General features: G+C 59.2%; 3 protein-coding genes across 10 annotated transcripts in view; 1 reads left to right on the top strand and 2 right to left on the bottom strand.

The window, feature by feature from the left end:
* Positions 1–260: 260 nt before the first annotated feature.
* FEN1 (flap structure-specific endonuclease 1) lies at positions 261–6,521 on the bottom strand. Of its 8 annotated transcripts, none has more exons than XM_027580443.2 (4): positions 5,321–6,520; positions 4,600–5,049; positions 4,085–4,374; positions 261–2,162 (listed from the first exon to the last, which is right to left on the bottom strand). In XM_027580443.2, exon 4 carries the CDS (start codon positions 2,139–2,141, stop codon positions 999–1,001), a length of 1,143 nt encoding a protein of 380 aa, XP_027436244.1. In that variant the 5' UTR covers positions 2,142–2,162; positions 4,085–4,374; positions 4,600–5,049; positions 5,321–6,520; the 3' UTR covers positions 261–998. The 8 variants fall into 8 exon arrangements, with proteins under 8 accessions (XP_027436244.1, XP_027436243.1, XP_035578921.1 ...); XM_027580442.2 differs by having other exon boundaries at positions 4,085–4,257; XM_035723028.1 differs by lacking the exon at positions 4,085–4,374 and having other exon boundaries at positions 5,321–6,519.
* On the top strand, positions 5,785–8,087 carry TMEM258 (transmembrane protein 258). The gene is given in 5 exon segments (XM_035723143.1): positions 5,785–5,856; positions 6,574–6,600; positions 6,602–6,684; positions 7,263–7,399; positions 7,980–8,087. Coding segments are annotated over 4 exon segments (309 nt in total). The 3' UTR covers positions 7,390–7,399; positions 7,980–8,087.
* Positions 8,088–8,555: 468 nt separating this feature from the next.
* MYRF (myelin regulatory factor) overlaps positions 8,556–27,483 on the bottom strand; it is a 33,635-nt gene continuing 14,707 nt past the window's right edge. The window contains 27 exon segments of the mRNA XM_027580706.2: positions 8,556–11,242; positions 11,444–11,518; positions 12,966–12,998; positions 13,000–13,072; positions 13,440–13,514; positions 13,733–13,835; positions 15,345–15,596; positions 15,844–16,035; positions 16,143–16,228; positions 16,406–16,486; positions 16,932–17,000; positions 17,296–17,384; positions 17,658–17,730; positions 17,804–17,964; positions 18,593–18,628; positions 18,630–18,703; positions 19,234–19,345; positions 19,616–19,816; positions 20,204–20,294; positions 20,692–20,791; positions 20,794–20,801; positions 20,979–21,055; positions 22,202–22,397; positions 24,059–24,182; positions 24,277–24,527; positions 25,500–25,779; positions 26,692–26,753. Of these exon segments, the coding sequence (XP_027436507.2) occupies positions 11,162–11,242; positions 11,444–11,518; positions 12,966–12,998; positions 13,000–13,072; positions 13,440–13,514; positions 13,733–13,835; positions 15,345–15,596; positions 15,844–16,035; positions 16,143–16,228; positions 16,406–16,486; positions 16,932–17,000; positions 17,296–17,384; positions 17,658–17,730; positions 17,804–17,964; positions 18,593–18,628; positions 18,630–18,703; positions 19,234–19,345; positions 19,616–19,816; positions 20,204–20,294; positions 20,692–20,791; positions 20,794–20,801; positions 20,979–21,055; positions 22,202–22,397; positions 24,059–24,182; positions 24,277–24,527; positions 25,500–25,779; positions 26,692–26,753 (3,055 nt within the window). The 3' untranslated portion in view covers positions 8,556–11,161.

Raw genomic sequence — 27,483 nt, 5'->3', positions numbered from 1 at the left:
GGTGGGAAACTAGAAACCCATTCAATTTATGAAAACTTCTTTCCTAGTTAAACTAGGCATCCTCCTCCAAATGGCTGAAGTACTGCCAAAGCTACTTTAGCCATTCTATGGGGTGTGGCGCCATCTTGTGGCCACTCTCAAACCTCTTGTAACGGTACAATTCTGGGGGTTCTCTTCAGTGCGAAAAGAACATTACACTGCCTGAAGCCTGGGGACGCTCGAGATGGTTTCAATTGTTCTCAGAGAACGTGACAACCTGGTTACTTTTATAATTTTATTGACTTTTCTCATATCTTTAAAACAAAACAGCACATGAAAATAGCATCTTATCCCAGTCTCAACTCAGTTGACTGCCTCAGAGAGGACATTAGAATTTCGCCATCTTATGCCCCTAAATAACCACTGTGAAGACTCAAGTTACATAGCAAGTTCAAGTTTCTGCCCACCCCAGGACACATAACCAGTAATCAGACCCTTACTGCCAACTCCAGGGACTCTAGCTCTCCCTGCCTATCTTAGTTCTCAGCACTCTCCCCATCTGTTAAGACTCTGACTTCCTGACGGCTGTCTCACAGGGTGGGTCAAGGCTGAGCCAGAGAGAAGTGCAGTCTGGTTCCACCACCCACTCCCATCAGCCACCAGTTGGCCAGCCAGGAAATCATTTTTGTCCAGCCTGCTATCTCTACCGTTTATCTCCCACTCCCTCTTCAAAACTTGTTGCTATCACTTTCATTTAACAATAGATTCAGTGTCCGGTAAATTGCCTGAGAGGTGTTTTGAGCCTGACATACTTTCCTGAGCTAAAAGAGAAAACAAAGTAGCTCTATGGCGTTCCTGCCATAAGATCAAGTACAAAAGGGAAAAGCACTACTTGAGAAGGGTAGAGCCAGAGAAGCAACGCAATCCCCTCCCTGCCCCCAGAGGTTTTTCTAGTGCTAGCTCTTGAGGGTACCATAAGGCAGATATTCTGGGGTCAAGGAGGTATGAGGGAAACTCATTTATTTTCCCCTTTTGAACTTCCCTGCTGCCCCAGTCTTTGCCTTCTTCTTGGCAGATCCCTGGGGTCCGGGCTCCTTGCGCTTAGCTGAAGAGAGAGAGCCAGTCACCTTGAAGAAATCATCCAGGCGGCCCTGGGTGCTGCCCTGGCGGCTCTTGCTCAGCCGCCTGACCCCACTGCGGATTCGCTCCTCAGAGAACTGCTTTTCACCACACATGAACTTGACGAGCTCTTCTTCATTTGGCTCACTCCACTTCAGCTCCACAGACTCTGGGTCAAGCACCTCGGGCTCCAGGAAGAGCTGCTGGGCCTCCTTGTGGAGCCAATTTTCTGGCACGGGGTACTTGCTGGGGTCAAGCCGACGCACGATCTCCTCAATGCTCTTGTGCTTCTGGATGAGGTCCACGGCCCGCTTGGGCCCAATGCCCCGAATGCTCTCACAGTAGTCACTGCCCAGCAGGATGCACAGATCTACAAACTGCTCCTGGTTCAGGCCCAGCTCCTGCAGGATCCGGCTCAGGTGGAATTCCTGGATGGGCAGCTTCTTGGCCTCGCTGGCAGTCAGGTGCCGCATTAGCACAGGGCTGCCAAAGGTCAGGCAATCCATGTCCTCGGTGGCCGCGGCATAGACTTTGCCAGCCTTCACGAGGGCAGCACAGCTGGCCTCGGCCTCACTGGGCGCATCAAGGTATGGGATGCCCATGAGGCTCAGCAGATGCTTGCACTCATCATTGTGTTGCTTGGTGACCTTTACCAGCCTCTTAGTAAACTTTTCTACCTCCTCCTCGACCCCAGCAGCCTGAGCCTGCTGCAGCTGCTTCTCGGCCTCGGCCCGCCGCTCACTGCGTTTGGCCAGCTCACCTGACTTGAGCTGTGGTGGCTTGCCGTCAAAGACATACACGGGCTTGATGCCATTCTCCATCATGCGGATGGTGCGGTAGAACATGCCCATCAGGTGGCTGGTAGTCTCACCCTCCTCATTCTGCAGCACATCCCCACCCTGGCGAACAGCAATCAGGAACTGATAAATGCTCATAGAGGCATCAATAGCCACCTTGCGGCCAAAGTAGCTCTTGATGTCATTCTCCCGGATGGCACCAGGGGCCACATCAGCAATCAGTTTGGCCAGGCCTTGAATTCCCATAGCAACACAGAGGAGGGACAGCTAAAAAAGAAAGGAGTAAAGTAAGAAGAGGAGGGACTTAAAGGATGCAAAGGATCAAGGGTTATAACTGGTGCCATCTCACCAGCTCCATGCCTTCAACTGAACAAACTGAGCACAACACAAAGGACGCCAATTTGGGACCGCAGAAGATGAAAAGATGAAGAAGACAAGGTCACCATTGGTAAAAAAAACTTACCGTCTAGCAAGGGAGCCCACTCAATACCAAGGCTTCCTGAGTATCGGGGAAAAAACTGGGTGTTAAGAGGAATAAGATCCTGCTGATGTCGAGAGACTTAAGGTTTCGTGGATAAGGAAGGCAGCAATAGGGCTCACACGCAGTAAGGGCTACAACTGGTGTGGGGGGAGGAGAGTGCCTGGCCTGGCCTGAGGAGCCCGGGGACCATAATGACAGAACCAGGCCCTGAAGGACAAGCAAATACTGGCTAAACAAAGATGACACAGGTACAAAAGCAACCATAAAACAAGGCTGAATGTGCAGTGGCAAAATAAACACGAGTTATCTAACCTCTTGCCAATTCATGCATTCCTCCTCTGTACCTTCACGCCAGTCCCTGAACACCCCCAACTCATTCCTCTGGCTCCCCACCTCTTAGCAGCTGTGATGGTTAGTTTCATGTGCCAACTTGGCTAGGCTAAGGCACCCAGTTATTTACTCTAACACTAATCCAGGTGTTGCTGTGAAGGTTATTTTGTGACATCTATCATCAGTTGACTTTAAGCAAAGGAGATTCCCCTCCATCATATGGGTGGGCCTGATTGGTTTTAAGGCCTTGGCAGCAAAAACTGAGGTTTCCCAAAGAAATTCTGCCTGAAGACTGCAGCATCAACTCCTGCATGAGTTTCTAGCCTGCGGGCCAGCCCGATCATTTTCAACCTTGCCAACCTCTTACAGTCACCTGAGCCAATTCCTTAAAATAAATCTCCTTATATATGTCCATATCCTATATCTTACTGTTTCTCCGGAGAACCCTGACTGATACAGTAGCCCTGAAGAAGGACTGGCAAAAAACCGTAACTGGATGGGAGTTATGTGGCTTTCTCACACGCTGCTGCTCGAGTCTCCCTTCAGTAATCCTTCAGCACTGCGACTGGTTTCTACTTCTACCATGAGGTTGCTAGGAATTCTAAGTCTTTCCCTTTGTATTTTCTCTCCACCACTAAGTCTGAAAATGTGAACTCCGTGGCTCCTACCTGACCCTAGGTCCTGATCTAGAAGCCTGGCAACCTGTAGTTGCTCAGTCCCACATTGCACTTCTGTGGTTCAGGCCCCTTCACAAGTATTTCCTAGGGCATTGTTTCCCGAACTTCGGTCAGACCCAAACCACCCTCACAATTTTTTGCCACTTTCATTCACTTAATATTTTCTTTAAATGGACACCATTGTTTTAAAAACTCAGGTAAGCTGAAAAAGAGAGCTCTTAAGCAGTAATGTCTGTGCTGTATCAGTTATATATATTTTTTTAATATTTTATTTATTTGAGAGAGAGAGAGAGCATGAGAAGGGGAAGGGTCAGAGGAAGCAGACTCCCTGCTGAGCAGGGAGCCCGATGTGGAACTCATCCCGGGACTCCAGGATCATGACCTGAGCTGAAAGCAGTTGCTTAACCAACTGAGCCACCCAGGCGCCCCTGTATCAGTTATATTTTGATGCGTTCAATGTGTAACCATTAAAAAGGATTTTCTGGGTGCCATTTAAAGTCATCTTGTGCCCACTGGTGGTATGTGTCCAACACTCCAAGAAATATTACACTAGACGTTTTCGTTGCTCCCACTTTTCACAGGATTCTTTCTAAAGCATAAGTGACGCTGCAACACTCCCCCCGCCCCCCCCCGCCCTTCTACTTAATTCCAAACACCTCAACCTGTCGTCAAGATCTTCCATGCTTTGCTTCCCAACCTACCTTCACAGTCGGGGGGCCAACGCCAAGGCTGGGATAAGGCCCGCCCTTTCTCACTGCTGCTCAGCCGTGCCCTCCTCCCGCCATCCTCTAGCTCTCCTGCTCGGAACCGTTCCTCCCGCAGAAGCCACTCGATCCTCTGGGTCCGGCCTCAGGCTGCCTGCTTTGCTAGAAGGCTTACCGGGAGGGAGGTCAGTGCCTGCTGGCCGGCTAGCCTCCCACAACCCCCAACAGAGGGAGGCGGGAAAGAGATCTAAACCAGTGAAGTCTCCAAAATGTTTCTCATCCAGGATCTTGGTCAAAAGACACAACGGCCCCTTTAAGTGGAAGCTGTTCCCTCCCCGCCAACAAATGAAGCAAGAGTCTCGGAGGTTAGGCGACCGGTCCAAGTCGCACTGCGGGAAGGTGGCGGGCGCCCGCGCTCTGGCCTTCGCCCCGCGCGCGGCAGACGGCCCCCCACAACGCCCAGAGCGAGGCGGACCCCGCCGCCCTCGGAGACACTTCCCATGGGGTCTCACCTGGCCTTTGGGGCGCGAGGCCTCGACAGCTAGCGCTCGGTCCGGGGCTGCCCAGGGCGGTGCTCAGTCCCGCACCCTCCTCAGCTCCGCCGCGGATCCCCGTCGTGCTCCGACGCCTTCCAAAGCCCGCGCTCCGCTCACGTGACCCGCCGCCGCGCACAGCCTCCTGGGAAGTGCGGTGCCGGGCCCGACCCCCTCGCCAGCTCGCCTTGTGGCAAACAGTCCCGCCGGGGAGAACGAACCCTCTCAGCGGCTCTGCCCTACGCTTCTCCATCGCTTGCCCCAGCTCCACATCAGGGGCCCACAGGTCCCAGCCCCAGCTACACCCTGACCCACGGGCCTACAAATCCCACAATGCCACTCGCGCGGGCGCACTTCCTCTTCCGCTGAGCGGGGCTCCTGCTCCTGCCGACGTGTTATTCGGTGGCGGAGCGGCGGATGACCCTGTGCCTGGCAAAATGGTGAGGGGGTGGAGGGGCGTTCCGGATAGGGCTGTGAGGACCCCCTTGGGGCCCGTTCCAACACCCCGATTCTCTCGCAAAGGCCTCAGACGCCTGAGATCCAGACAGCGGGAGGCTCCTGTATTCTCCGGCTTGGGCGGAGGGACGGGACGGGAAGCCCCTTGCCCTGGCCTCGTTAGCTGAGGTTTTGATCTGGCGACTTTTAAGGGGTGAGGCGTGTGAGGTGCATTTTTAATACCTTAAGCTTTTATTTCTGTTACCTGTGATTTAGCTGTTACCTCTGTTTGGAAAGTTCTTCCTCCTGCTGAACTCCTACTCATCCTACAAAGCCCAGGGCAGATGTCAACCTTCTTGGTGAAGCACGTCCAACTCTCTCAGGCACTTGGCCGCTGTCTCCTGGAGCTCCCACCTCTGTACAGACCTCTTGCCACATGTCACGGTCTTCTTGTTATCTGCCACGCTGCCACGCCTCCTAGTGACCACCATCTGACGTGCATCTAGCTCTGGGATGATGTCTATTCATCTTTGTGTTCCCAGTGCCAAACACAGGGCCTGCAATTGGAGGCCCAATAAATGGCAGCGATTGTCTTTATCATTTTGGGGGGGGGGAGGGGCGTAAATGTTTACTGAATTGAATTCCAGTGTCTCTTAGAACAATGGGGTCAATTTATTTCTCTAGAGTTGTTATGTTCTGGACTTTAGGAGCGCTGGCTGGTGAGTGACAATGGAAGTCAACATTTGTACAGAACTTTACGTTTACAGCCCTCCTTCACAAGCATTATCTCATAATCTTCCTGTAAGCTTGGGAAGGAAACAAACACCTTTTGAACGACTACTCTGTGCCAGGAAGTGAGCTAGATGCTTTGACGTTCATCATCTTTCTTAAATCATACATCAACTCTGTGAGTGGTGTTATTATAACTATTTTACTGAGATTCATATTATTCAGTAGAGCCAGAGTATTAACTGAAGTTTTTTGCCAGTAGATCCTGAGATTTCATAAGAGCGTAGTGTGAAAAATACAGATGTAGAAGTTGAGATTGGCTCCGGGCCCAGGCTCTGAATTACAGCAGGATTCTGAGCTTGGTGTCTACAGACATGGGTCCATAAAGCTCCTAAAAGTATAGGCAAACTTTTTCTTCCTTCTGGTTTACCCTGGGCAGGGTCCATACTTTTTATCACATTTTTTTTCATAGTCATCAGTGGTCTCAAAAAATGTTAGGGACCACTGGTCGATAGCTAATCAATCACCTTCTGTGTCAGCCTCTGATTCTTAGCTGCCCTTCTTGTCTCATGTTGAAAAAGCAAAGCGTCACCTTGGTTTAAGATGTCATTGTTGTCATTTCCAAATGGAATCACTTGGTGTTGGTTCTGAGGACTTTCATACTTCCCAGGCTTCATGAAGCAGACCTTTAACAGTCCTAGAGGAGGAGGCTCCTTGACGACCTCACACTCCCCCTCAGGTTTAAGTCCTGGGATTCTTTGATAGCTCTGATCTCATGCCCTCCTCTAGGAGCTCGAGGCCATGAGCAGATATACCAGGCCCAGTGAACCCTGCTGTCTTCCCCCATCTGACTGTGGTGCTGTTGGCAATTGGCATGTTCTTTACCGCCTGGTTCTTCGTGTATCCTTTTACTGAGCAGCCAGTGAGCCAGAATTAGCAATGTGGGAAACCGAGGGAGAAACCATGCTGGGTACGTGCACCCTGCCAGTTTTGCTCTGGTGTGGGGGTAGGGGGAAGGTAAGGAGGTTGAAGAAAAGCTGTTGATGTCCAAGGTCAGGTGCTGGCCTTATTTCCCAAGTTCAGGGAGCTTAGTTTGCTCTTCAGATTTCCAGGATAGTGAACGGAAGGCCTGGCTGGACTGGAGGCTGGGGACAGGGAATCTGAAGTTGGGAAAGTGGTAAAAGGGTATGCTCAGGCGGCAGGAGATCTGAGGGCTAGTGCCAGTTCCACTGTTCACTAGCTATGTGACCTGGGGTAAGTGACCTAACCCCTCTGGGTCTGATTTTCTCCATGGGTGGTTGAGGGCTGGTAGGAAGCAACAAGAGTCCAGGTCATCTCTCAGGCCCCTCTTCCTGGCAACACTGAGCCAGGCAAGCCTTCTAGAAGGCTCACCCTATACCTTTTTCCCAGAGCTGCACTGGCCAGGCTTCCTGTCCTAGGCAGTCCATCCCTTTGCTTCTCCTTAATCACCCTGCCAGTTATGAGGTTACCTCTACCAAGTACACTCGGGATATCTACAAAGAGCTCCTCATCTCCTTGGTGGCCTCACTCTTCATGGGCTTTGGAGTCCTCTTCCTGCTGCTCTGGGTTGGCATCTACGTATGAGCTCCCAAGGGTAAGAGCTGCGAGAGGGTGGGCACTACAGAAGCTTCCCACATCCGCATCAGTGGGGTCCTCAGGCTGTGCAAGACTTTGGTTAACGGTGACAGACTTAGCAGAGTGGAGAGGGACACCAGGCACGTGTGCCTCTTTCCCTGTCCCAAACGGGGATCTGAGACCTACATTGTCATTCTCAGTTCTGCACACTGCCCAGGGCTTTGGGATACATTTCACAGGGCTGTGGGCACAGTCTTCCCATGTTAGACAGTTTGCATCCTTACACATCATACATCATTGACCTGGCGAAGCTGCTTGGGAATGGATTAGAAGGGGGTCAGAATCTAGGAGTACCATTGTGGTTAGTTTGAATGTTTTCAGTCAGTAAAATAAATCTTGACTAAGTGATTAAAAAAAAAGACCCAAAACCCTTGCTGCAGATAATCCACCGAACAGGTCACTGAGAATCAGCTTTGGTGGCTCAGCTTCAGAGTAGTGTGCCCATCAGCCCTTGCCCCAGGAGCACAGGGTCCAGTGAGAAGAGGAGGTGGAAAGAAGGGTCATCGGTTTCATTTTGATACTCCCTCTCCTCTTTTCAGGTTCCAACCAGGAGCTTCACTGAATTCCTGCTTTTGTAAATTAATTTTTTTACTGTTGCTGGAAGTGTCCCACCTGCTGCTCCCAATAAAGGCAGATAGATGTGTGACCATCCGTCTGGCGCCCATTCTGCAGGGGTGGGGCAGCGGTGGAGTGGCACCGGGACCCACGTGACTTCCCCGGTCCCACCCCTTCCCATTTTTCTTCTGCCTTTCAGATGGTTCCTCCTGCTGGGAAACCCTGCTCTCTCTACCTGTGAGGGGTGAGGAGGGTATGGGAGGGGTGTCTGTCCTTGGAATTTAAAGCTCTGTGGATAGGAAGGGGCCAGGCCAATCCTCCTCTGTTGTTTTTAGAGCAGACCTTCTGGGAACCCGCACCAATCAAGTCTGCCCTGGGCCAGTCCCATCCTCTAAATGTAGGCACCCTTCTGTGTGCTGGGGAGCTTCACAAGGCTCAGTTTGTGCTGCCCAGGGAGGTTTATCCTAGGGTGGCTCCTTTAACCGGGGCGGGGGTGGGGGGGCGGCGGCAGCCATAGGTCCATGGGATGTGGCTAGGGGAGGGGGCTGCTGAGTCCTGTTCCCAAGCCTAGCATGAAGCTAAGGAGGATAATGGGATACAAGGCATCCATCTGGCTCAGGAACCCCAGAACTCCAGTTGGTCTTAGCCCCATAGGCAACTCCATCTCCTACCACAACAGTCTCAAGAAGAGATGGGGAGGCAAGGTCAGATACAAAGCCATGTTTTTACATTTATTTATATATGTATATTTACTTCAGAAGGAAAGAACAGGACAGGAAACAAGCAGGCCCAGGGCTGCTTCCCTCTGCCCACTCCAGAGTCAGAGTTGGTACACGATAAATATGAGTCAGCACTCAGGGACAGGAACTGGGAGTTAACTGGAGGGAGGGGCGCTCTATGCACATGCAGGCTTTTGGGGGGGAGGGTACAGTATGGGCAGAGGGATTTGTGCATTGAGAGGCCCTATGTACAGCTTGAAGCTTGGGGGAGATTAGCCCAGTGGCTCCAGGAATAAATGCCAAAGGGGAGAGGGGAAGGGAGGGATGGCTGCTGGACCCCATGTAGGGAATGGAGCCAAGACCCCCACTTACCAGTGCCAAGCAGGCAGCTGTCAGCCTCCAGCAGGTGACCCACTACCCTCCCCTGAAGCCCTTTTACCTTCATGGGCTTAAGGCAACTTTGGTCCAAGGTTGACCCCCCCCCGCCCCACCCCCCCCACCCCACCCAAGCAGCTTGGAGTCCCAGCTTGGCCCCAATCCTTGCACTGAGGACCCCTCCTCAGGCATGGAAACAGCCAGCTGCTAACCAGATTGGGGCTACGCTGTGTCCGGAAGGGCTCCAGGGGGCAGTGGAGGGTCACTTTCCAGTTAAGGACTGAGGGGCCACAGTCCAACGACAGGCACCCTCACTGAGGAAGCCCCAGAATCCTATTGCAAAGGGTGGGGCTCAGCAGTTTTAAGGCATTTCGGGAAGGTTCCCCACAGGGGAGGACAGGGGAGAGAGAACACAGTAGTCCTGCGGAAGGCCTGGCTCCCTGGCTCCCTGCGTGGTGTGGGCAGCCACGTAATTCCTATGTCAGAATGAGGGAGGGGAGCCACACTGGGGAGGGAGCTAGGAGGCGGGGTAGCCCTCTCCCCCAGCTCCCCTGAGGATAAGTGCTTTGAGACCCACGGCAGAAGGGGGCCCGCACTTCACAAGCTTCTTCAAGATTGCAGCTCCCCACAGAAAGGCCTCCCATTCAAAGCTGAGAATGAGAGGGGTAAGGCCTGGTTCCCAGAGAGAACACCACAGGGCAGGGATGGCAATTCCTGTTCCCCTCACTGAACCCGTGTAGCCGTGGCTAAATGATTTCCACACTCCTTCTGTGAGCCTGGATGTGGCCTTAGAACATTCCAGGCTCCCACCAAGACCAGTTACTTTAACACTGGCACTTGAGTTAAGACGTCTTCAGTAACGCAAACCCATTGCTCCACCTCCGGGAGGAGAGGGCGGAGATGGAATCTGCTGCCGAGCCCGACGTGGGATCCCTTGATTTGGGGAGACAAGGTCGCCAGCAGACAAGAGAGGAGGGAGAAGCCAGAGTCTTAGTGGTTGGGAGTGGGATGGGTGTCTCAAGCCTCCCTGGGATGGGTCAGAGCCAGGGCCCTGTGTTTGTAAATGTTTCCCCAGGGCTCTGCACCTCTCTGGCCTTTCCATCTCCATCCTTCCACTAGTGCCCTGGCTTAAGTGCATTTTAGTAATTACTTCATTAATAACAGCAAAAGCTATTTGTCTCCACGCACCAGCCAAGACCAGCCTGCTGCCCTTACAGGGATTCCTGCTCCTCTGCTCAGAGAATGATGGGTCACCGATACCACTACAAGCTCTGGAAGCTCCCAGAAGCCCAGGCCATGGGGCCACAACACCCATCTGGGGGGCTCGTGGGGAACTTCCAGGATACTCCAGGTTTAAGGGCCCAAGGCTGACCTGGCCCCCTGGCCCCCCACACTGGTTCAGCCAGGCACTAAGTATATGTAAGGCACATTGGTCAGTCTTTGCAACCCATCCAGGGCTGGCTTCAGCTGCCCTGGGAGCTCTTGGGAGCCAGTGCTCCCAGGGAGAAGACACCTCCTGGGCCACACTTAAAGCTTCAAAGTCCCAAGTCCAGCGTAACAGTCAAAGCCCAAAAAGTCCACCACCTCGCCACCCCCCCAGGGAGCAGCTTCCAGGGTGAGGGCTGTATACTCTCCGCCGACTCATGGATCCAGCCAAGTCTTTTAGGGCTCCAGCCAAATCCCCACTCCAAAAGAGGGGTGGCTCGCAGTCTCAAAAGGGGAGAGTGGGAGGATAGGCTCTGGACAGTCACAGGCTTACCCTTGCCTCCAGGGCCCCTGCAGCCAGCCCTCCAACCACCATATCTGGACAGATACGACGCCCCAGGGGGTCTCTCGGGCTCCCCCTGTGGTGTGAGGGGCGACCAGCAGGAACAGCAACTCCAGTGTGAGGACTCCGACGAGTTTCCCCAGTCGTGGGGAGGGCCAAGCCCGATTCAGTCTCTCCGAGGGAGTGCCAGCAAGCAGCAGAGAGCTGGCGGGGCGGCGGGCTCCAGTGTAACGCCACGGCGTCCAGTGTGGAAGGGGCGCGTGGGGCCCCGGCCCGGGTCTGGTGCCGCCTCCGGGAAGGCAGCTCAGTCACACAGGCGGTAGAAATGGAAGTAGTAGTCCGTGGCCGGCCGGACCGGGGCCTCCGTGCTGCAGTTGGCCTGACCCTTGTGGGGGAGGGCAGCAGGAACAGGTGAGGTGGCTCAGGGGGTGCAGGGCAGGATGCACTCCCCCCCCCCGCCACATCACCTGGCATTGCGCCCCAAGTCTTGCCATGTGCTCCGGGAACCCCCACGTCCTTTCCCCAAGCCCCACACTTGAGATGCAGGTGCCCGGGCCTCTGGGACAGATGGGGTGCCTGTACTCACCAGCAGGGCCACCCGGAAGTGGTAGGTGAATTCTCGGAAAGACAGGATTGTTACTGGCCACTGGTGGGAAGTGCCCTGGAGAGAGGGGAGAGGGAGGGGTGAAGACAGCCCCCTGGCCCTATCCCAGCCAGCAGCCCTGGGCTCTAGGGCAAGTGTTATGGAGGCTAAAGTCAGAGCTGGGAAGAGAGAAGGGAGGGAGCACGTTCTGCTTTGGGGAGCAGTAGCACCCTTTACGCAGACTCGGAGCCAGGCTCCCGCAAGTCCAAAGCTGCCCTCCCCTGGTCCCTGCCTTGTCTTTTGCCGCCTTCGCTCCCCGTTATGCTCCAGGCACATCAGAGTATTTCATGAACCCCATCCTCACCCCAGCCCAGTAAGGTGATGCTGCTTATCGATGAGGAAGCTGAGCTATTGCTTGAATCACACGGCACCGTGTGGCAGAGCGGAGATTGACACACAGGCTCCTGGGCTGTCGCGCTCTCCCTTGCACGGGAGCCTGAGGCCCACCTTCAGACAGCTTGCCCGTGTGCCAGCTGAGGCTTTGGCGTGGCCTCCCTGTACGTGGCCCCGGGCCTGAGCTCTGCATCCTGACAGCGGCTGGCTGGGCTCTCCCTCTACTTGCGGGCGTGCTCTCCTCTGCCTGCGCCTCTTTCAAGGCTCTCACCCACTCAAGTGACTTTCTGCACATCTTCCCAGCTAGGGAGTGCATTCTTCCAAGGCAAGGCCTGTGTCCACCCTCGCTCCCCACAGATGGGCCCAGCACAGGGCCTGGGACAGAGGAACCCCAATACATTTTTGTTGAATAAACATGAATCGTTGAGAAGAAATTCCCACTTGTGCGGAGAGTCACAACTTGGGTCACATGGGGGTAGGAGCTGGACAAGGAAAGGGCCATGGTCATTTGGTTCTCAGAGCAGGAGGTAGGCCTCTACAAGGTAGGCTGAGCAATCTTCCAAACTGGAGGACTGAACTGTGCCGCTGCCCAGCCTGAGCTTGAGGACTGGGCTCCTTCCTGTTTCCCGACTCCTAGCCTTTTGCCACATGTCCAGCTCTGCCAGAAGGTCACACGTTCCCTGGCCTCCAAACCTCTGCACGTGCTGTTCTGCTCCTGGGACAGTGTCCTCTTTTCTTTGTCCAGCTGACCCCAAATCACGCTGCAGGTTTCGTCTTCATTAAACATGACTTTTGGGGTGGCTGTTCTGACCCTGAGCACAGACAAGTTTAGCTCTCCCTGCCAGGGACCTCTAGGATACCCTCCTCATCCCCGCCACTGCGTTCATCCCAGGTTAGTCCTGGTGGAACTGTTTTCTTGCCAGGGGCTCTTGGCAGGGATGGGATAGAGCAAGGACAGGGCAAGGAGATGCTCTGCAGTGAGCCCCGAGGCCCAGGCCTTAAGGGACCCTTGTGGAGATGCCTTCACTCTGACTCCCAGCTCCTTCTCTTCACCTGTTTGGGGGCCCAGTTGTGCCAGGGAAGATGAAGCCCTGGGGCCTAGCTGGCCCCCAGCTTCCCAGTCGCCTCCTACCTGGGTGTCCTGGTAGGTGTGCAGGCTCTGTGGGAAGCCCCCCCTCCTCACACGGCTCATCCTTTGACATCAGGCTGCACAGCACCACAGACACGGGAGACGAAGAGCTGGGGGAAGGCCCGGTTAGCGGGGAAGTGGGGTTCCGAGTTCCTCAACCCCACCCCGCCCCCAGCCAGCCCTCCACACCACCTCCCCTGCCCTGCTGAAAACAAGCCACGAATCCTCACACAGCCCGAAAATGATGCCTACTAGTCAGGCCCTAGACAGCCCTTTCCCGTCTACCATCCCACATGGTCTTCACACCCGTGAAACAACAGCCTTTTCTAGATAAGGAGCTGAAGCCCAGAGACCGCCAGGGTCATACAGCCAGTCAAGCACAGAGCAAGGGATAAAGTTACTTAGCATCCCTTCTCAGACCCCTTCCCCAAGTTGCCGAGGACCGCCGTGTCTCCACTGCCCCATGCTGGCACTCACTTCATCTGCAGAGTTAGGCTGAGGTGCAGCGGGGTGCTGCTGCTGACAGGGATGTGGTAGGTGAAGTTTCCAGGCCTGTAGGGGCAAACACGGCTCCTTGGACCAAGGATCCCTGCTGAAGCCCCTTGCCTGCACACCCCAGCCCCAGGTCTGTACTGGAGCCCATGGAAAGCGACTGCCCCACCTTGAGGGGGGGGGGCTGGAGGGGGACGGCATCTGGGCATCTGCCCTGCCTGGGCTCATGGCACCTGAGGGAATCTGTCTTTGGGGTGAAGGGAGGGAGCCAAGCCCACCTGCAGGCATCCCCTGGAGCGCAGTACTGGGAAGTGATGGGCATTGATGTCTCCAGCACCTGGATGGAGGTCAGGGAGGGCACTGGGTCTGCAAGGAGAGGGGCTGTGGGGGCAGGGAGGAGGGTGACAAGGCAGGATACAAATAAGCAGCAGCCAAGCCGTTCCTTGCCAGGCTCACATTCAGTCACTCACACCTTAGTATAAGTTAATTTCAGGTTATTCTTTCCAGACCCCCACAATGGCCAGGGTCACACCGCCCTCTTCCCCCCCCCCAGCACTACGAAGAGCCGCTTCCCGTGAGCCTGGGGTCTGCCTCCTTGACAGAACCTGAATACCAGGAGCAGGGATGGGTCTTCCATATCCTTTGCCAGGGCTTACAGGAGCCCGCTCACAGTCCTTTCTCCTGTCTGCACACATCTCCTCCATATTCAGTTCAGTTCAGCGGCATCAAGTTGGTAGATTGAAGTCAGCCGCAGTGGGAGCAGTCAGTCACCACAAATCAGGGCTTTTTTCCCCAAGAGCCAACTGTTAAACACCTACCAGCACCCCACTCGTGAGGGCCTGTGGCCTTCTGTGGATAAACCCACCACAGACTGGCTGGCTGGGTGGGGGTGGGACTGAAGGGTGACGTGGCGGGTGGGGGAGACAAGGCTTTCCTGGTCATCTACGGGCTGGCTGCGCCTGACCCACCCACCCCCACCTAGGAAGGGGAGGCTGGGGCCACAGAACATCTGCTGGACCTGGCATGTTTTCAGCTCTGTGAGGCACAACCCAGGCACGCAAGGACCCCCCACAGGACCCAGCATGCCCCTGGGGTCACGGACAGATACCTAGATACAGACAAGACGGAAGGTACCCTTCTCGTTTCTCTTCTGGGCAAACTCCTGTGGTCCTTCAGAGACTCAGCTCCAATGTCACCTCCTCCAGGGAGGCCTTCCTGATCACCTCCCCGCCTCAGCCTGGACAAAGCGCCCTCCCCCGTCACCAGGCTGCCTACCCGTCCCCTCAGAGCCCCGTCACGCTACTACAGTACTGTGTTCTCAGGTCTCTGAGCATTTCGGGGTCAGGGCGTGCCTCTCTTCATTACCCCCATACCATGCACACAGCCGGCCACAGAGCAGGAGCCCCTGGGGTTTCCCCATCACTCTGAACTTCAACCTCAGCAAGTCACCATTCCTAAGCTCTTTTTTTTTTTCTTTAAGCCACAAAACCCATCAAATGAAACCTGATAAGGAGGCCCAGTATCTAGAGCAGAGCCACCTGGCTGAAGCCCAGAAGGCCCCTGGCCTCCTCCGTGACCTCTGGGGCCCTGGCATTGGCCAACATGGGGTGGGATTCCAGCTCTGCGGCTGCCCGGCCACACAACCCGGCTCCGTTTCCCCATCTGAACCATGGGGATGACCCCTTCCTCGCTGGGATGTGTGAGCACTGAATGAGACGAGTTACATATGGCCCCCAGCCTCATGGCTGGGACTGCACAACGCCCAGCAAATGGCTGTCGACTGACGGTCCTGCGCCAGGCCTTCCGGAGCCTGGGCTGAGCGGCGCCCTGGCCAGGGAGCCTCGCTGGCTGAGCTGAGAAGATGAGGGGGCAGGCAGGTAGGGCAAGTACCTGGCTGGCCCCGGGCCTGAGTGGGCTGAGCAGGGCTCAGGCCAGGCTCGGGGGCCCCTCGGCGGGTCCGGCCATGGAGGCCAAGGCTAGGGCTGTTCTTGGCTTTGCCTTGCCCTCCAGGGAAGGGGACTGCAGGGCTGGCCAGAGGCTCTGAGCTCTTTGGATGCTTGGAGTGGCCAATACCATTGGCTGACAGGCTCCAGGACTTGGCTCTGATGTTGGTGACTGGCAGCAGGGCCATCTGGCTAGGGCCTGTGAAAAGAATGAGGGATAGGCTGAGCAGGGGGAACTGGCTGTCTCCTGTCCCGCTTTCTCTAACACCTCACCAGACTCTGGGTGACCCCCCTCTGTCTCTTCGTCCCCTCGGGGAGACCCACCAATCTTTCCAGAGCCCCATTCTGGGCTTCAGGATACCCTCCCACCAATGAGACTTCGGGGCCTTCCTCGGGACTCACATAAAACCCCCTCAACCCAAACCCTGGACCCGGGAGAGCCATACCTGAGCGGTTGGTGGAGGGGCTGGGACTGGGGCTGAGGCCGTGGCCAGGGTTAAAGCTGGGGCCAAGACTCGGGGCAGCGGTAGGGCTGGGGGTGGGCGAGGAGCAGCAGACGACTGGGCAAGGGCGGCTGGAGCACAGGTCCAAGGTGGGGATGACCGGACCTGGGGCCGAGCTGGTCAGGCCAGTGGTAACTGAGGAAGCCGAGGCTGTATGAGCTCCGGGCCGGGCAGCTGAGTCCCCGCTCAGAACACCGCTCCCTTCCCCCCACCCCCACCCTCCAGACCCACCCAGCGCGCACCCAGCAGCAAGGAGGGCGGTGTGCCTGGCAGCCCAGTGGTCCCGGGGGAATGTCGGAGCTGGGTGGTCCCGAAGCTCTGGCTGGACCTGCTGGGGAGGGGCGAGCTGAGCTCAGAGGGACTGCGAGAGCCTGAGCAGGGAGGCCTGGGAGTCCCAGAGAAGTGGACAGGAGAGACAGAAGGGACAGGGATGGTGGAAAAGAGGCAGGGGGCAGGATGGCAGAAGCCAGAGGTAGGAGGGAGGGGGCTTGGTCCAGACACGTACCATGGGCACATGGCCTCACTCCCCCCAGGGTGCTGGGGCCGGAGCAGGGCCAGAAGACAGGAAGTGGACACGGCATAAGAGCTAAGGGGTGACAGAGAGGAAAAAGAACCGGGGCGGGGGTGGGGGGGAACAGGTGCAGGGGAGGAGAGAGAAAAGACACGGTCAGAGATAGCCCCGGAGCCGAGGTGACAGTGGGCAGACAGAGCCCGGGGTCCCACCCTGGCCCTCCTTCCCTGCCAACTCCCCCTTCCAACCTGGGCCCCTCAGATGCCCCCTGACTCACAGAGGCCCAGCTACCTCAAGGAGCACTGAGTAGAAACATTGGCTTCAGCCTGGACAGCGAAAATGCTGCCCCTCCTCCAGGGAGACCTTCCCACCCGGCCCTGCAAGCCCCGATGGGCTGAGAGCCTGAGGCGCTGTCCCCTTCGGAGGAAACAGCTTCCACAGCTCCGCTGCCCCTGGGCTGCCCACCAAAGCCCCACCTGTCCTGGCAGCCTGGCCGGCAGCCAGGCCTCCAGGGACATACCCATCAGTTTCTACCAGGTCCTCCTCGGCGCGCAGGCTCAGCACGTACAGTGTGGACATGGACACCACGCTGGGAGCCACAAAAAAGGGCCACTGTTAGAGCTGCCGCCATGGTCCTGGCCCTCTCTCTAGGGCAGGGTCTGTGGTCCTTGGCTCCAGGGGCTGTGCTTGCGAATGAATGATGCCTCTCCACGGTCTCCTCCCACCCCCGGGGCATGGGACAGAAGGAGGCAGCCCGCTTCCTTCCCAGAGACCTCAGGCAGGTCTCATCTCCCAGCCCCATCTTCCTCTTCCTCCAGACCTGGGCCCAAGGGCAGCTCACCTCCCCCCAGCCAGCCCTGCCTGGAGCCCGGGGCACAAGTCACCTGAAGGCCATGACCACCACTAGGGCAATGATGGTTCCCTGCAGGAAGCGCTGGCTGATGCAGGTCTGGTCTGGGACCACAGAGGACGACTGAGGACCGACAGGAAAAGGGGAAGAAGCAGAAAAGGCCCAGACTTAGGGAGCCCATGGTGTCCCTTGGTGTGGGCTCTGCTGGAGGTGGGGGTGCTAAGGTCTACTCATGCCTACGGTGGGGGTGGGGGGATGGACAGAGGGAGAGGAAGGAGAAACGGGGCCAGAGAGCTAGAAAGCTGGGAGGAAAGAGGAGCCCTCGCAGTCAGAGAGCCTGGAGAGCGAGGGCCCGGCCCAACCTGCCTCCCATCTCCCATCCGTGCCCACCCTCACCTTGCTGGCCACCTTGGGGGGCCTCTTCTTGTGGGGGACACTGCCCGCCCGGCTGAACTGGCTCCCTGCACGGCTGCAGCAAGAGGGCCAGGGTCAGAGGTGCCTCTGGGAAGGGGATCTTGCCCCTGCCTGGCCCACGCCCCCACCTGAAGGCGCCCGAGCTGCCCGTGGACTTGAGGCTGTCCAGCCGCCGCAGTTTGGCCAGCTTGTGGCTCCAGCGTTCCAGCTCATCAATGCGCGTCTCCAGGTTGTCCGTCAGCTTGCACAGCTCCTTCACAGCACCCACGTTCTCCATGAAGATGCGCTCCTGCCACGGGGGGTGGGCGCCGTCAGCCCCTGGGGAGCCCTGGGCTACAGGGAGCGGCCGCGTGGAGGCCCTCCAAGCCTCCCTACCCAGGCCAGCCCTAGCTCCCCCAACTTCCTGTGCCTACCTCCAAATAGCTGCCCCACCTCTGCACCATTGCTTGGGCCACCCGTCCAGCCGGAACGGCCCTTCCCGCCCCTTCGGAACAGTCTCTCAGAGGCGCCCAACCTCTGATCTCGTGAACGTGGGGTCGTACGCTTCAGCTCCTTACTATTCAGCCGAGGCCAAAACCTATGACTTCACCCTCACCATAAGCCATGTTCAAGCTTTGCGATAGCCACCCGAGAGGGTCTTGGCAGTGACTCTTTAACCTCCTTTCGAAGGGGAGGAAAATGACCCCCAGTGCGCTTCGTCTTGCTGTAGACCACACAACCATAGTGTCGCCAGCTGGCCCTTGGATGCTCACCCCCTTCCCTGGGAGGTGGGGAGGGGGCTCTGGACGCATGAGAGAAGACTGGGCTGCCCTCACCCCCTGCATTTCAGCCCTACCAGTCTCCAAGGGGGAGATGAACACCCCCCAGCTGGCCCACCCCCTGCCCTTGGGCCACCCAAGACCTCCCACCCTGCAGACCTTGTTCACCACCAAGAAGTTCTCTATGGTTTTTCCCATTGGCAAAGACCAAGTCTCCAGTGTCCTTCACGGCCTCAGGCAGGATCTCCTTCACTTCCTGGGCGATGACACCTGCGGAGTTGGGAGGGGAGTGGGGTGGAGAACGCCCACAGCACCATCATGTAAGGAGGGGGCCCGGTTTGAGGAGGGCAAAATTCTGGGGGCTAGAGATTTGGGATCCAAGGTGCCCTGGAGCAGGAAGCTCCAACGGAGCTTCAGTTCAGAAGGCTGCAGTTCCGGGGCTCAGGTGTGGGGTTCCCTGGCCTGGGGCAAGGGTGGATTCCTCGGAGGAATGATCCCAGTGGAAGTGGGCAGAGATAAAAGCAGGATTCACCTAAAGAGCCGAGGATCCCGGGACCAGGATTCCGGGACTTCTAGTGTCAAGGGGGTAGCTAGCCGACACCCGGGGAGGTCCGATTTTCCAAGGCTGAGGGGTGGGACTTCTAGAGGGCAGGATTCCCTGGGTAGGAGTTCCAGGAGTCAAGGAGAGGGGTGCCTGGGAGTGGGGTTTCCAGCGGGCTGGGACAGGGGACGGGGTGACTGAGGGCCGAGGTTGCCGGGTTCCCGGACCCCAGCCCCAGTCCGCGCAGGCCGGTCCTTACCGGTCTCTGGTGCTGTGGCCTCGATGCCCGCCGTGGCTGCAAACTCCGGCTTGTATCTGTAGTGCACCAGCCGCATGCGCGAGATCCTCTTCAGCTGCTCCGTGGTGTCCACCTGCCCGGGAACCAGGACCGAAACTGAACCCCTCCCCTCCTGGGCCCATCCGAGGTGGGGTCTGGGGTTGTACGGCGGCCGCCCGGGCTCTGCGGTGCGGCGGGGAGACCCCTAGGGCCTGCCTCCCTCACCTCCTTCCCCTGCCGCCCTGCCCTTCCACCTGGCCCCGCCCCCCCCCGAGCCCCGCCCCCTCGCCCTCCGCCCCTCCCGCTGGGAACTCCGCTCTCCCGGCCGCACGGCCCCGCCCCTCGCCCACAGCCCCGCCCCCACCTCCTGCACGTGCTCCTTGGCCCGCAGGTCCGAGGGGTGCATGAGCGAGCCCATGACCTTGACGTTGCCGTGCACTACCAGCGCCTCGTCGGGCCGGTCCGTGTTGATGCCCACGCGGCCATGGTGGAAGACAGTGTCGGGCACCTGCGCCCGCTGCCACAGCACGTCGCTGTCACTCTCAAACTGGCCTGGGTTGGAGGCCTAGCACAAGTGGGCCGGGGTTTGGATCAGTCCCAGGGGCGGGGGACCTGCAGTGCCCTGGGCAAAGCGGAAACCCTGCAGCTACCTCTCCGGCTCCAGGCAGGGATCCTCACCCCACCACGCCCAACTTAAACTGCACCTCCCACTGTGGCACCTTTCAGTCACTCGTGGGATCTCAGGAGGCTACCCAGGCCTTGTCCACCTCCACCCTTGTGAAGGAGACACTGTGGCTCAGCAGGTGGGAACTTGCCCGAAGCCACCCAGCTAGGGCCTAGCAGGATCAGCATTCTAGCTCCTGACTCCCCAGGACCCCAGTACTTTTCCTGGGCGCCACCGCTCCCAGCTCCCGAGAGAACTCTTGATCCCTTGGGAGGAGGTAGCCCTCACCCTCACGATGATGCGCTCTGAGATTTGGGCAGCCAGCGTGTAGTTCTGGTTCTGGGCGTGGGCCTGGAGGGCCACCACCAGCATGAAGTACCTGCAGCACACAGGGGTTTAGAGGCACCCGGGGTCCTGCCCCACCTGCCCCTGCCCGCCCACCCCCTTCTCCCCGGCCCATGTCTGCTGTACAGTGCCCGGGGTTCCCAGCACCCCAGTGGGGAGAGGGCATTAACACCTCATCCTACAGAGGAGGAACCTGAGTCTCCACCAGGGGGCAGAAACTCCCCAGGGCCCACAGCTAGGACACCTGGAGCTGCTCATCCAGAAGCCAGGCTTCTGCTCTCTCATCCTTAACTCCACTAGCCTTAGCTGGGAGGCTCAGGTCTCTCTTCTGTAAAATGGGTCAGTGTGTGGGACACTGCGACAGCAGTGTCTTCCTGCCCCTCCTCCTTAGAGATGGAGGGCCGGCCAGAGCCAGGGTGCAGCCTGCTCACCTCTGGTCAGGGTTGGGTTTGCCCTTCTTGCGCATGTTGTTGGCAGTGGTCTCACTGAAGTGCAGACGGCCCACAGTCACCTTCGTGACCTGCTCAGGGGCAGATTGACCCTGCAGAGGAGCGGCAGGGGACTCAGGACACAGGGAGGGGGGCTTCCAAGAGCCAGGCGCCCAGTCGGGAATGCGCGGGAGGCAGATATCGTGGGTGCCTGCCTGGCCCCCTCAGCTCCCAAGCCAGCTCCAGGGCCAGCCCACCCGGGGACCACCACCCCCAGGGTTGACACTCACGTGACAGGGTTAAAGGGCCGCTTGCTCCGGTCCGACTGTGACTGCTCGATGTTGATGGACTGGTTCAGGGCCTCCAGCTGGGGGAGAAGCAGAGGCCAGTGGCTCATCAGGGCCGGGGTCCCCGCCTGGTTCTGCCACCCTTCAGCCGCTCAGCCCGGGCCTGGCCCAGCCCGAGCTCCCCCGGAACTGGAGGCGAGGCCCTCCCTCCAATGAGGGCACAGACAGTCACATGGCTCTCCCAGCTACGCATGCACCCACTCACACATTCCACGGACACACGGCCCCCACCCCCATCCCTGCGGCCCCTCCATGAGCAGCGGCGGAGCCACGCCAAGGCGCCAGGTTCCAGCTCCTGGCAATGGAGGAAACCCACGCAGCAGTGCCCCCAGGGAGGTCGTGGGCTCCAAATCAGCCACTCCGAGGCTGGGGCTAGAGGGGCCCCAGGGGAGGAGCCTCAGGGCAGGTGTCCCCAAGGGCCGAGGACTGTAGCAGAGTGAACGGGAAGGCCAGAGGAGGAGGGATGGAATGGGCATTCTCAGGGTGTCCCAGAGGTGGGGAGCTGCCTCAGGAAAGCGGGGGCTGCGAATGGGCACAACCCTGTTTGGGGCACAACCAGAGGCAGGGCTGGAGGGAAGCGCTCGTGGGCGAAGCTCAGAAGTCAAGGTTTCGCTGGAGGGCACCAGGAGCTCTGGAAGAATGGCAAGTGTCGTGCCCGCTGGTGTCTCGGGGGGAGAGTGAGCTGGTGGCCCCCGTGGAAGCTGCTGTGGTCACTTAGACGAGGTGGGGGTGTGGTCGGGGCCAGGGAGAGGCAGAGGGGAGAAGAGAGAGGAGGTGGGCAATGCTCGAGGAGAATAGCCAGACCTGGTGCATGATGATGCGGTGGGGGCAAGTGGGCCCCTGGATGGATGGCCCCCGGAGTGGCTTGGGTAACCAGCGCCCCGCAGCCCTACTCCCTGAGTGGGGAGCCCCGGCGGAGGGGCAGGCTGACAGGGAGTTCGTTGGGGGCTGAGGATCTAAGCCGACATAGGGGTCAGGAGAAGGGTCTGGGTTGGGGGTATAGATTAGGGGGTCACTGGGTAGAGAAGGAATCAGGGAGCACAGCTGAGAAGGGGGCTGAGGGGGCTGACGGTTGGGGTGCAGGTACCCTCATTTTGCCTTGGGGTCATTCAGGTCCCCAAGCATTCCCTGCTCCCCTTCCCTCCTGGCTGAGCCCCCAAACCTGCCTTCACTCCGTGCAGTTTCAGGTAGAAGCAGTCGAGGGGCTTGAGGCCCTCAGGCGTCTTGACGTACTTGGGCTCGCCCAGCATGCCGATGTACACCGTGACCTGGAAGTGGTTCTTCTTCTGGCACACGAACGCGTCGTCGCCCACCGAGAAGTTGAAGCCCTTGTCAGCGTCCACACGGTAGGTGAGCATGGGCCTAGGGGCAGGTGAGGGTACTCACCAGAGGCACCCCCACCAAAGCCAGGCCTGGAATGTCCCTCCCCCATGCCTGTGTTGCAAAGCGATTTCCTACCCAGTCCCCACCGCCACCCCCCGATCCTCAGACCACTCATGGGGCTGCCCCCCACTTCTCAGAAATGAAAACTGAGTCCCCGGAAGGATTTGAGCTCAGGTCGGCCAACTCTTCAGCCAATATTCTTTCCTCTATGTGGCTGGGCCCAGCCCACCCTGGTGATGGGGGGGAGGAAGGGCAAGACCCCTGAGGGCCACGAGAGGGCAGTGAACTCCTGAGGAGGGGGCTTGACGGCCCCTCCTCACCCTTGGCTCCTTCCCAGGAGGCTGCCTGAAGCCCCCTCCCTCACAGGAGATGGGGTGAGAGGGGGTGCGTCTGCAGAGCTTCACTGGCCTGACAGCTGGTTGCCATGGAAACGGTGGAACCAGGCGCCGGCTCGGGACTGGCCCAGCCCCGGCCCACTGGCTTGCTCAAGCCCCCAAAGTCCTCATTCTGACTCCTCCATCCGCCCAGGTGCGGAGAGGGGCACTCTGGGCAGGGCAGACGCAGCCTCAGTTTACCCATCTATGGCTGGGCAAGGATTCCAAGGATGGATCCTTTGGGGGACCTCCGGGCAGCGGGAAAGGGGGGCAACTGTTGGCTCATCCTCACCCAGGTCCCCAGGCACAAAGCAGTGCCCCCAGTGCCCAGGGCCTGCCTGGAGGAAGATGGGCAGAGAATGATTCCAAACTTGGGGGAAAAGGCTTGGGGGCCTGGCTAACATCTACGGAAAGGCCTGGGGCTCCACCCACCTGCCTGCCCCAGGGGAACACCCGGGAAATACATGGGCCACACTGGGGGGTCCCCGCTGCCAGCTTCCTGGCCTTAGGGCCTGAGATGGCAGGGCTGGCCTGGACAGCATGGTAGTGAGAGTGGGGGCGGTCGTCCCCAGGTCACAAGGGTAGGATCCTTGAAGACCTCTCCCCCCATCCTGACAGGGCCTCAAGGGATCCTTCAGCCAGGACAGCAGCTGGATCCCCCCCACCCCAGCCCCGAGCGCTCTGGCTAAGGGCTTCAGCCGCAGCCCAGCTCCAGGACGCTGTTCTCAGCCACCCCGCCCAGGCCTGGCAATGTCCAAAGGGAGTCGGTGAGCCACCCTCTCACCCCCACCGGACTTCTGCAGGAGTGAGGGGAGTGGCCCCACAGTGCTCCTGGCCCGGTCCCAGGAAGCTGAATCCACACGGGTGGGTGCTGAGGGAGAGCTGGGAATGCTCGGACAGCCCTTGCCTCCCCCACCTCCTCGTCCCTCCCTTCCAGGGAGGGGGCTGCTGGAAGGGCCCTGCCAACACAGCTTCCTGCTACCTTCCTGGAATGCAGAAGGAGTGGGGGAGGAGGAGCCACCCACTTCTCCCTGCCTTGGCTCCCACTGGCCCCTCCCTGACAGGCACCACCTCCTTAAGGAGGCCTGGGGCAGGCCCACAAGTCGGGAACCCCGAGGGCCTGGCCTGGTTCTGCCCTGAGCCTGCTGCTCTCCTGTAACCGGGGCCCAGGGGGCGCCCAGTGTGCTCCCAGGCCCCCTTGCTCTGGGACCCTGACACCAGGGCCGGTCCCCGGATGCGGTGGCAGGGGTGGGGCGGGGCACTCACAGCTCCTTGTAGTTGGCGTCGTACAGTGTGGCCCACTTGTTCTGCTGATGCGGTTGCCACTTGATGGACTGGTAGTTGGGGTCCAGGTAGGAGCCACTGAGGCTATCATTGTCCTGCAGGAGACCTGGAGGGAGGAAGCAGCCACATGGGCCCTGGGCCCCACGCCCCCACCTCAAGGGAGCTGGCTCGCTGTGAGCTCCAGCAGGCCAGGCACATACCTGGTGAGGGTGCCCCTGGCGGGTGCCAAGGTGGTGTCTGGACCCGGGCAATGCTGAGGGGCAAGGAGCCAGGCCCAGGTGAGAGGGGGCCCTGGGGAGGCCAGGGTGGGGATGGGGCTCGAGCTGGGTGTGGGGGCAGGGTCGTTGCTGTCCCAGGCTCCTGTTTGATCATTCCATTCAGCATCTGGGCATTGAGGGTGTTGGGAGGTGATTCGGAGTGCTTCCTCTTCTTGGAGGGGTGTGTGGGGAGCCTGGGGGTTACACAGAGGCGTGCCATGGGGGGCTGGCTCTTCCTGAGCCCCCTCCCCCCTGGGCAGTAGCCCCCGTTCCCTCTTCACCCCGTTTCAGCAGGATATGTCCAATCCAGAGGACACCTCCTCCAAAAAGCCGCTAGGCTTTACCTCCTCAGTGCTCCCCCATCACTCTGTAATGCCATTCTCTGCTTCTGTCACTCCTCTCTACCCCGGCAGCTCATGGAACCCGGAGGGCAGGAGCCACACCTGACTTGTCTGTGTGCCCCATCAGGCCCAGCCATGGGCCTGGCGCACAGAGTGCCCCGAATTGTTTGTGGAAGGAACAAGCCGGTTCCTTCCCTGGGGTGTCATTCTCAGGGCCACCCTTTATAGTGGGGGCTCCACGGAGAGCAGCCTCCGAGGCTGGAAACAAGCTCCAGGGGGCGTGGGCCACCAAGGCTGAGAAGGAGAGCTCCTTGGGGAGGAGGCTGTGGAGTCTTGCCCTGAACTAAAGCTTTCATGACATCTCGATGTGTCAAACAAACAGATAAAAGGACAATTCTCCTGGTTGGAGTCAGAGGGGGAGCTTGGGTCCATAGCTAGAACTTCCTCCAGAGCCCCCGGACTTTGTGAGAAGGTTGGAAAGTCACTGGTGTCTGGGGAAAGGCACAGGCCCGAGGTTCAAGTCCTGGCTCTGCCCCTTCCTGGTTCCATGACCCGGAGAAGCATTTCCTCCCCCTGGGAGCCCCAGTTTATCTATCTGGGCAATGGGGGTGGCCATGCTCACCAAATAAGGTAGTCGGAAGCATCTGGCCGGCCTATCTGGGCTATCTGGCTGCTGGGTGGGCACATCCGTATACACGTGCTGACCCTGTCTCCTGGGGGCAGAGCCTTCTGCCCTCCTGGCTCATCCGGGTCCCCACCTCCATCTCTGCCCCACCTGCTGCTGCCCTGGCCCCCCACCCCCAAGCCCACCTGCCCCAGTCTTACTCAGCTCCATGCTGCTGCAGCAGCTGATGCAGCATCTGGGACTGCTGCGTGTGGTGGAGATCGCTGGGCACGAGCCCCTGCCCCATGGCAGCATAAGGGGGCATCGGGGGCTCGGCCTTCATGTACAGGTCCCGCTGCAGGACAGGGTAGTGAGGTGGGGGTGGCGGGGGCGGTGGGGGGCCTGGGAGGTGGGCCGGAGGTGGAGGCGGGTGCTCCAGGCGGGAGGGCACTCCCACGTGGCACAGGGTCTCAGGGGTTATGGTGCGCAGGAGATGGGGGTCTGCGGGAGAGATGGGGGGTAGGCATCAGAGACCTACATCACTCGGGTTCCCGGGCACGGGGTTTCCCACCTTCTCCTGAGACAAGCCCCGGGGGGCTGACCTCCCACCAACCCCACGTGGGAGGAGGGCTGGGCAGCCTGAGGCTGGCCACTAGAGGCCCCGGCAGGGAGAAAAGCCCCTGTCCAGGGGGTGGGCAGCTTCTCCCCCCTGCCGTCCTAACCGGCTCCTTTCCCCCAGGCCTGGTTGCCCAGCTCCCGGGGGAAGGCCCCGCATCCCAGCATCCTCCCCCAGCCCCTCTCAGGCCTGATCCTCCTCTGGGCCTCAGGAAGGAGTCTCTCGGGGACCCCCAGCACAGTGCTGCGGCAGCCCTCCTCCATCCCGCAGCCCCTCCAGCGGGCTCCCAGGGGCCAGCCCCCCAGCTCCCTTTGTTCCCCAGGAGGCATTCCAGAAATGTTTTTGGTAAGATAAACAGAACTCTTGACCCCTCTCTGGGCTGTGGGGAGCCGGCTGCCCGAGATCCTTCTGCTTTGGGCCACCTGGGGGCCGCGGCACCCCTGGCACCCCCCCCACCAGGGGAGGTGGGCCCAGGAGGCCGGCCAGGCCTGTACTCGGGCTGCACCCACAGCCTTTCCCCAGCCGTCCACTTACCGCCGAAGGGCGCGTCCATGATGGCGCAGGCGGGCAGGCGGGTGGCATCACCGGCAGGGACACTTGCTCAGAGGCAGGGCCAGGCTCCCCACCCGCCCGTGGGAAAACAATAGCCAGCACCGGGGAGTATTTGACCAGCGATAATCTGGGCCTGTTGGGCGGCCGCTGGCCCCCTCCCTCCCTCGCTCCCTCCCTCCCCGATAAGGCCGCCCCAACCACTTGCCCAAACCCCGGAGGGGGAGGGCGGTGCCCGCTGAACTCACCATTCACCTGCTGGGGGGAGTACGCCTCGGAGCCCGAGTCTGGGGGAGAATCCGGCAGTGTGCTGCAGGAGCAGGAGGAAGGGGCTGTTGGGCGGGCAGCTCGTCTGTGGGGCCAGATCCCGGAGACCACAGACGCTGCAGGCCCTGAGGTCCCCCACTCCCCCCTTCAGGGGAATTTCTCTGTATGAGCCACCTTGGGGTGCCAGGCAGGGCCTCTGCCTGAGTTGTAGGTGGGGGGCCTTGGGCTCCTGCCCAGCATCCCCTCAGACCTACTGGGCACTTGGGGACCAGGAACCAGTGTCCCTGATGATGGCACAGGGATTCGAGGAGGAGGCCCCTGCTCCTCGCTTCCCACACCCACTGAAGCCCCACTTTCTAGAAACTCTAGGGGAGAGCTCTCGGGGGCTCTAGGAGGCTGGGCCGCCCCACCAGGGGCAGGTATGGGCTGGGCAGGGAGCCAGCCCCACCAGGTTGGGGTGTATTTTTTTCTTGCCGGTTTTGTTTTATCAGCGGTTCAGGCAAAAGAACAAACTCAACCCTGAGAGATCAACATGTCCTGCGTGAACCCTGTGTTCGCCCGGCGAGGGGAGGCTGCGGCCAAGCAGGGACCCAGCTCTCTGGCCGTCCTGGTCCCCACATCTGGAGAGACTGCGCACCAGGGTGCCCAGGCAGCCGAGCCCTCATGGACACAGCCCTGGGCTGATTCCAGAGTTCTCATGCTCCCCTGGATGAGCCACCCACCCAGCCCCCCCCCCCAGGCTGTGTGAGAATGACAGAAAAGGCAACAGGGAC

The sequence above is a fragment of the Zalophus californianus genome, chromosome 11, assembly GCF_009762305.2.
Source record: "Zalophus californianus isolate mZalCal1 chromosome 11, mZalCal1.pri.v2, whole genome shotgun sequence".
NCBI classification, from domain to species: Eukaryota; Metazoa; Chordata; class Mammalia; order Carnivora; family Otariidae; genus Zalophus; species Zalophus californianus.
Note: the sequence above shows the minus strand (reverse complement) of the source record. Positions and strands in the feature narration are given on the sequence as shown.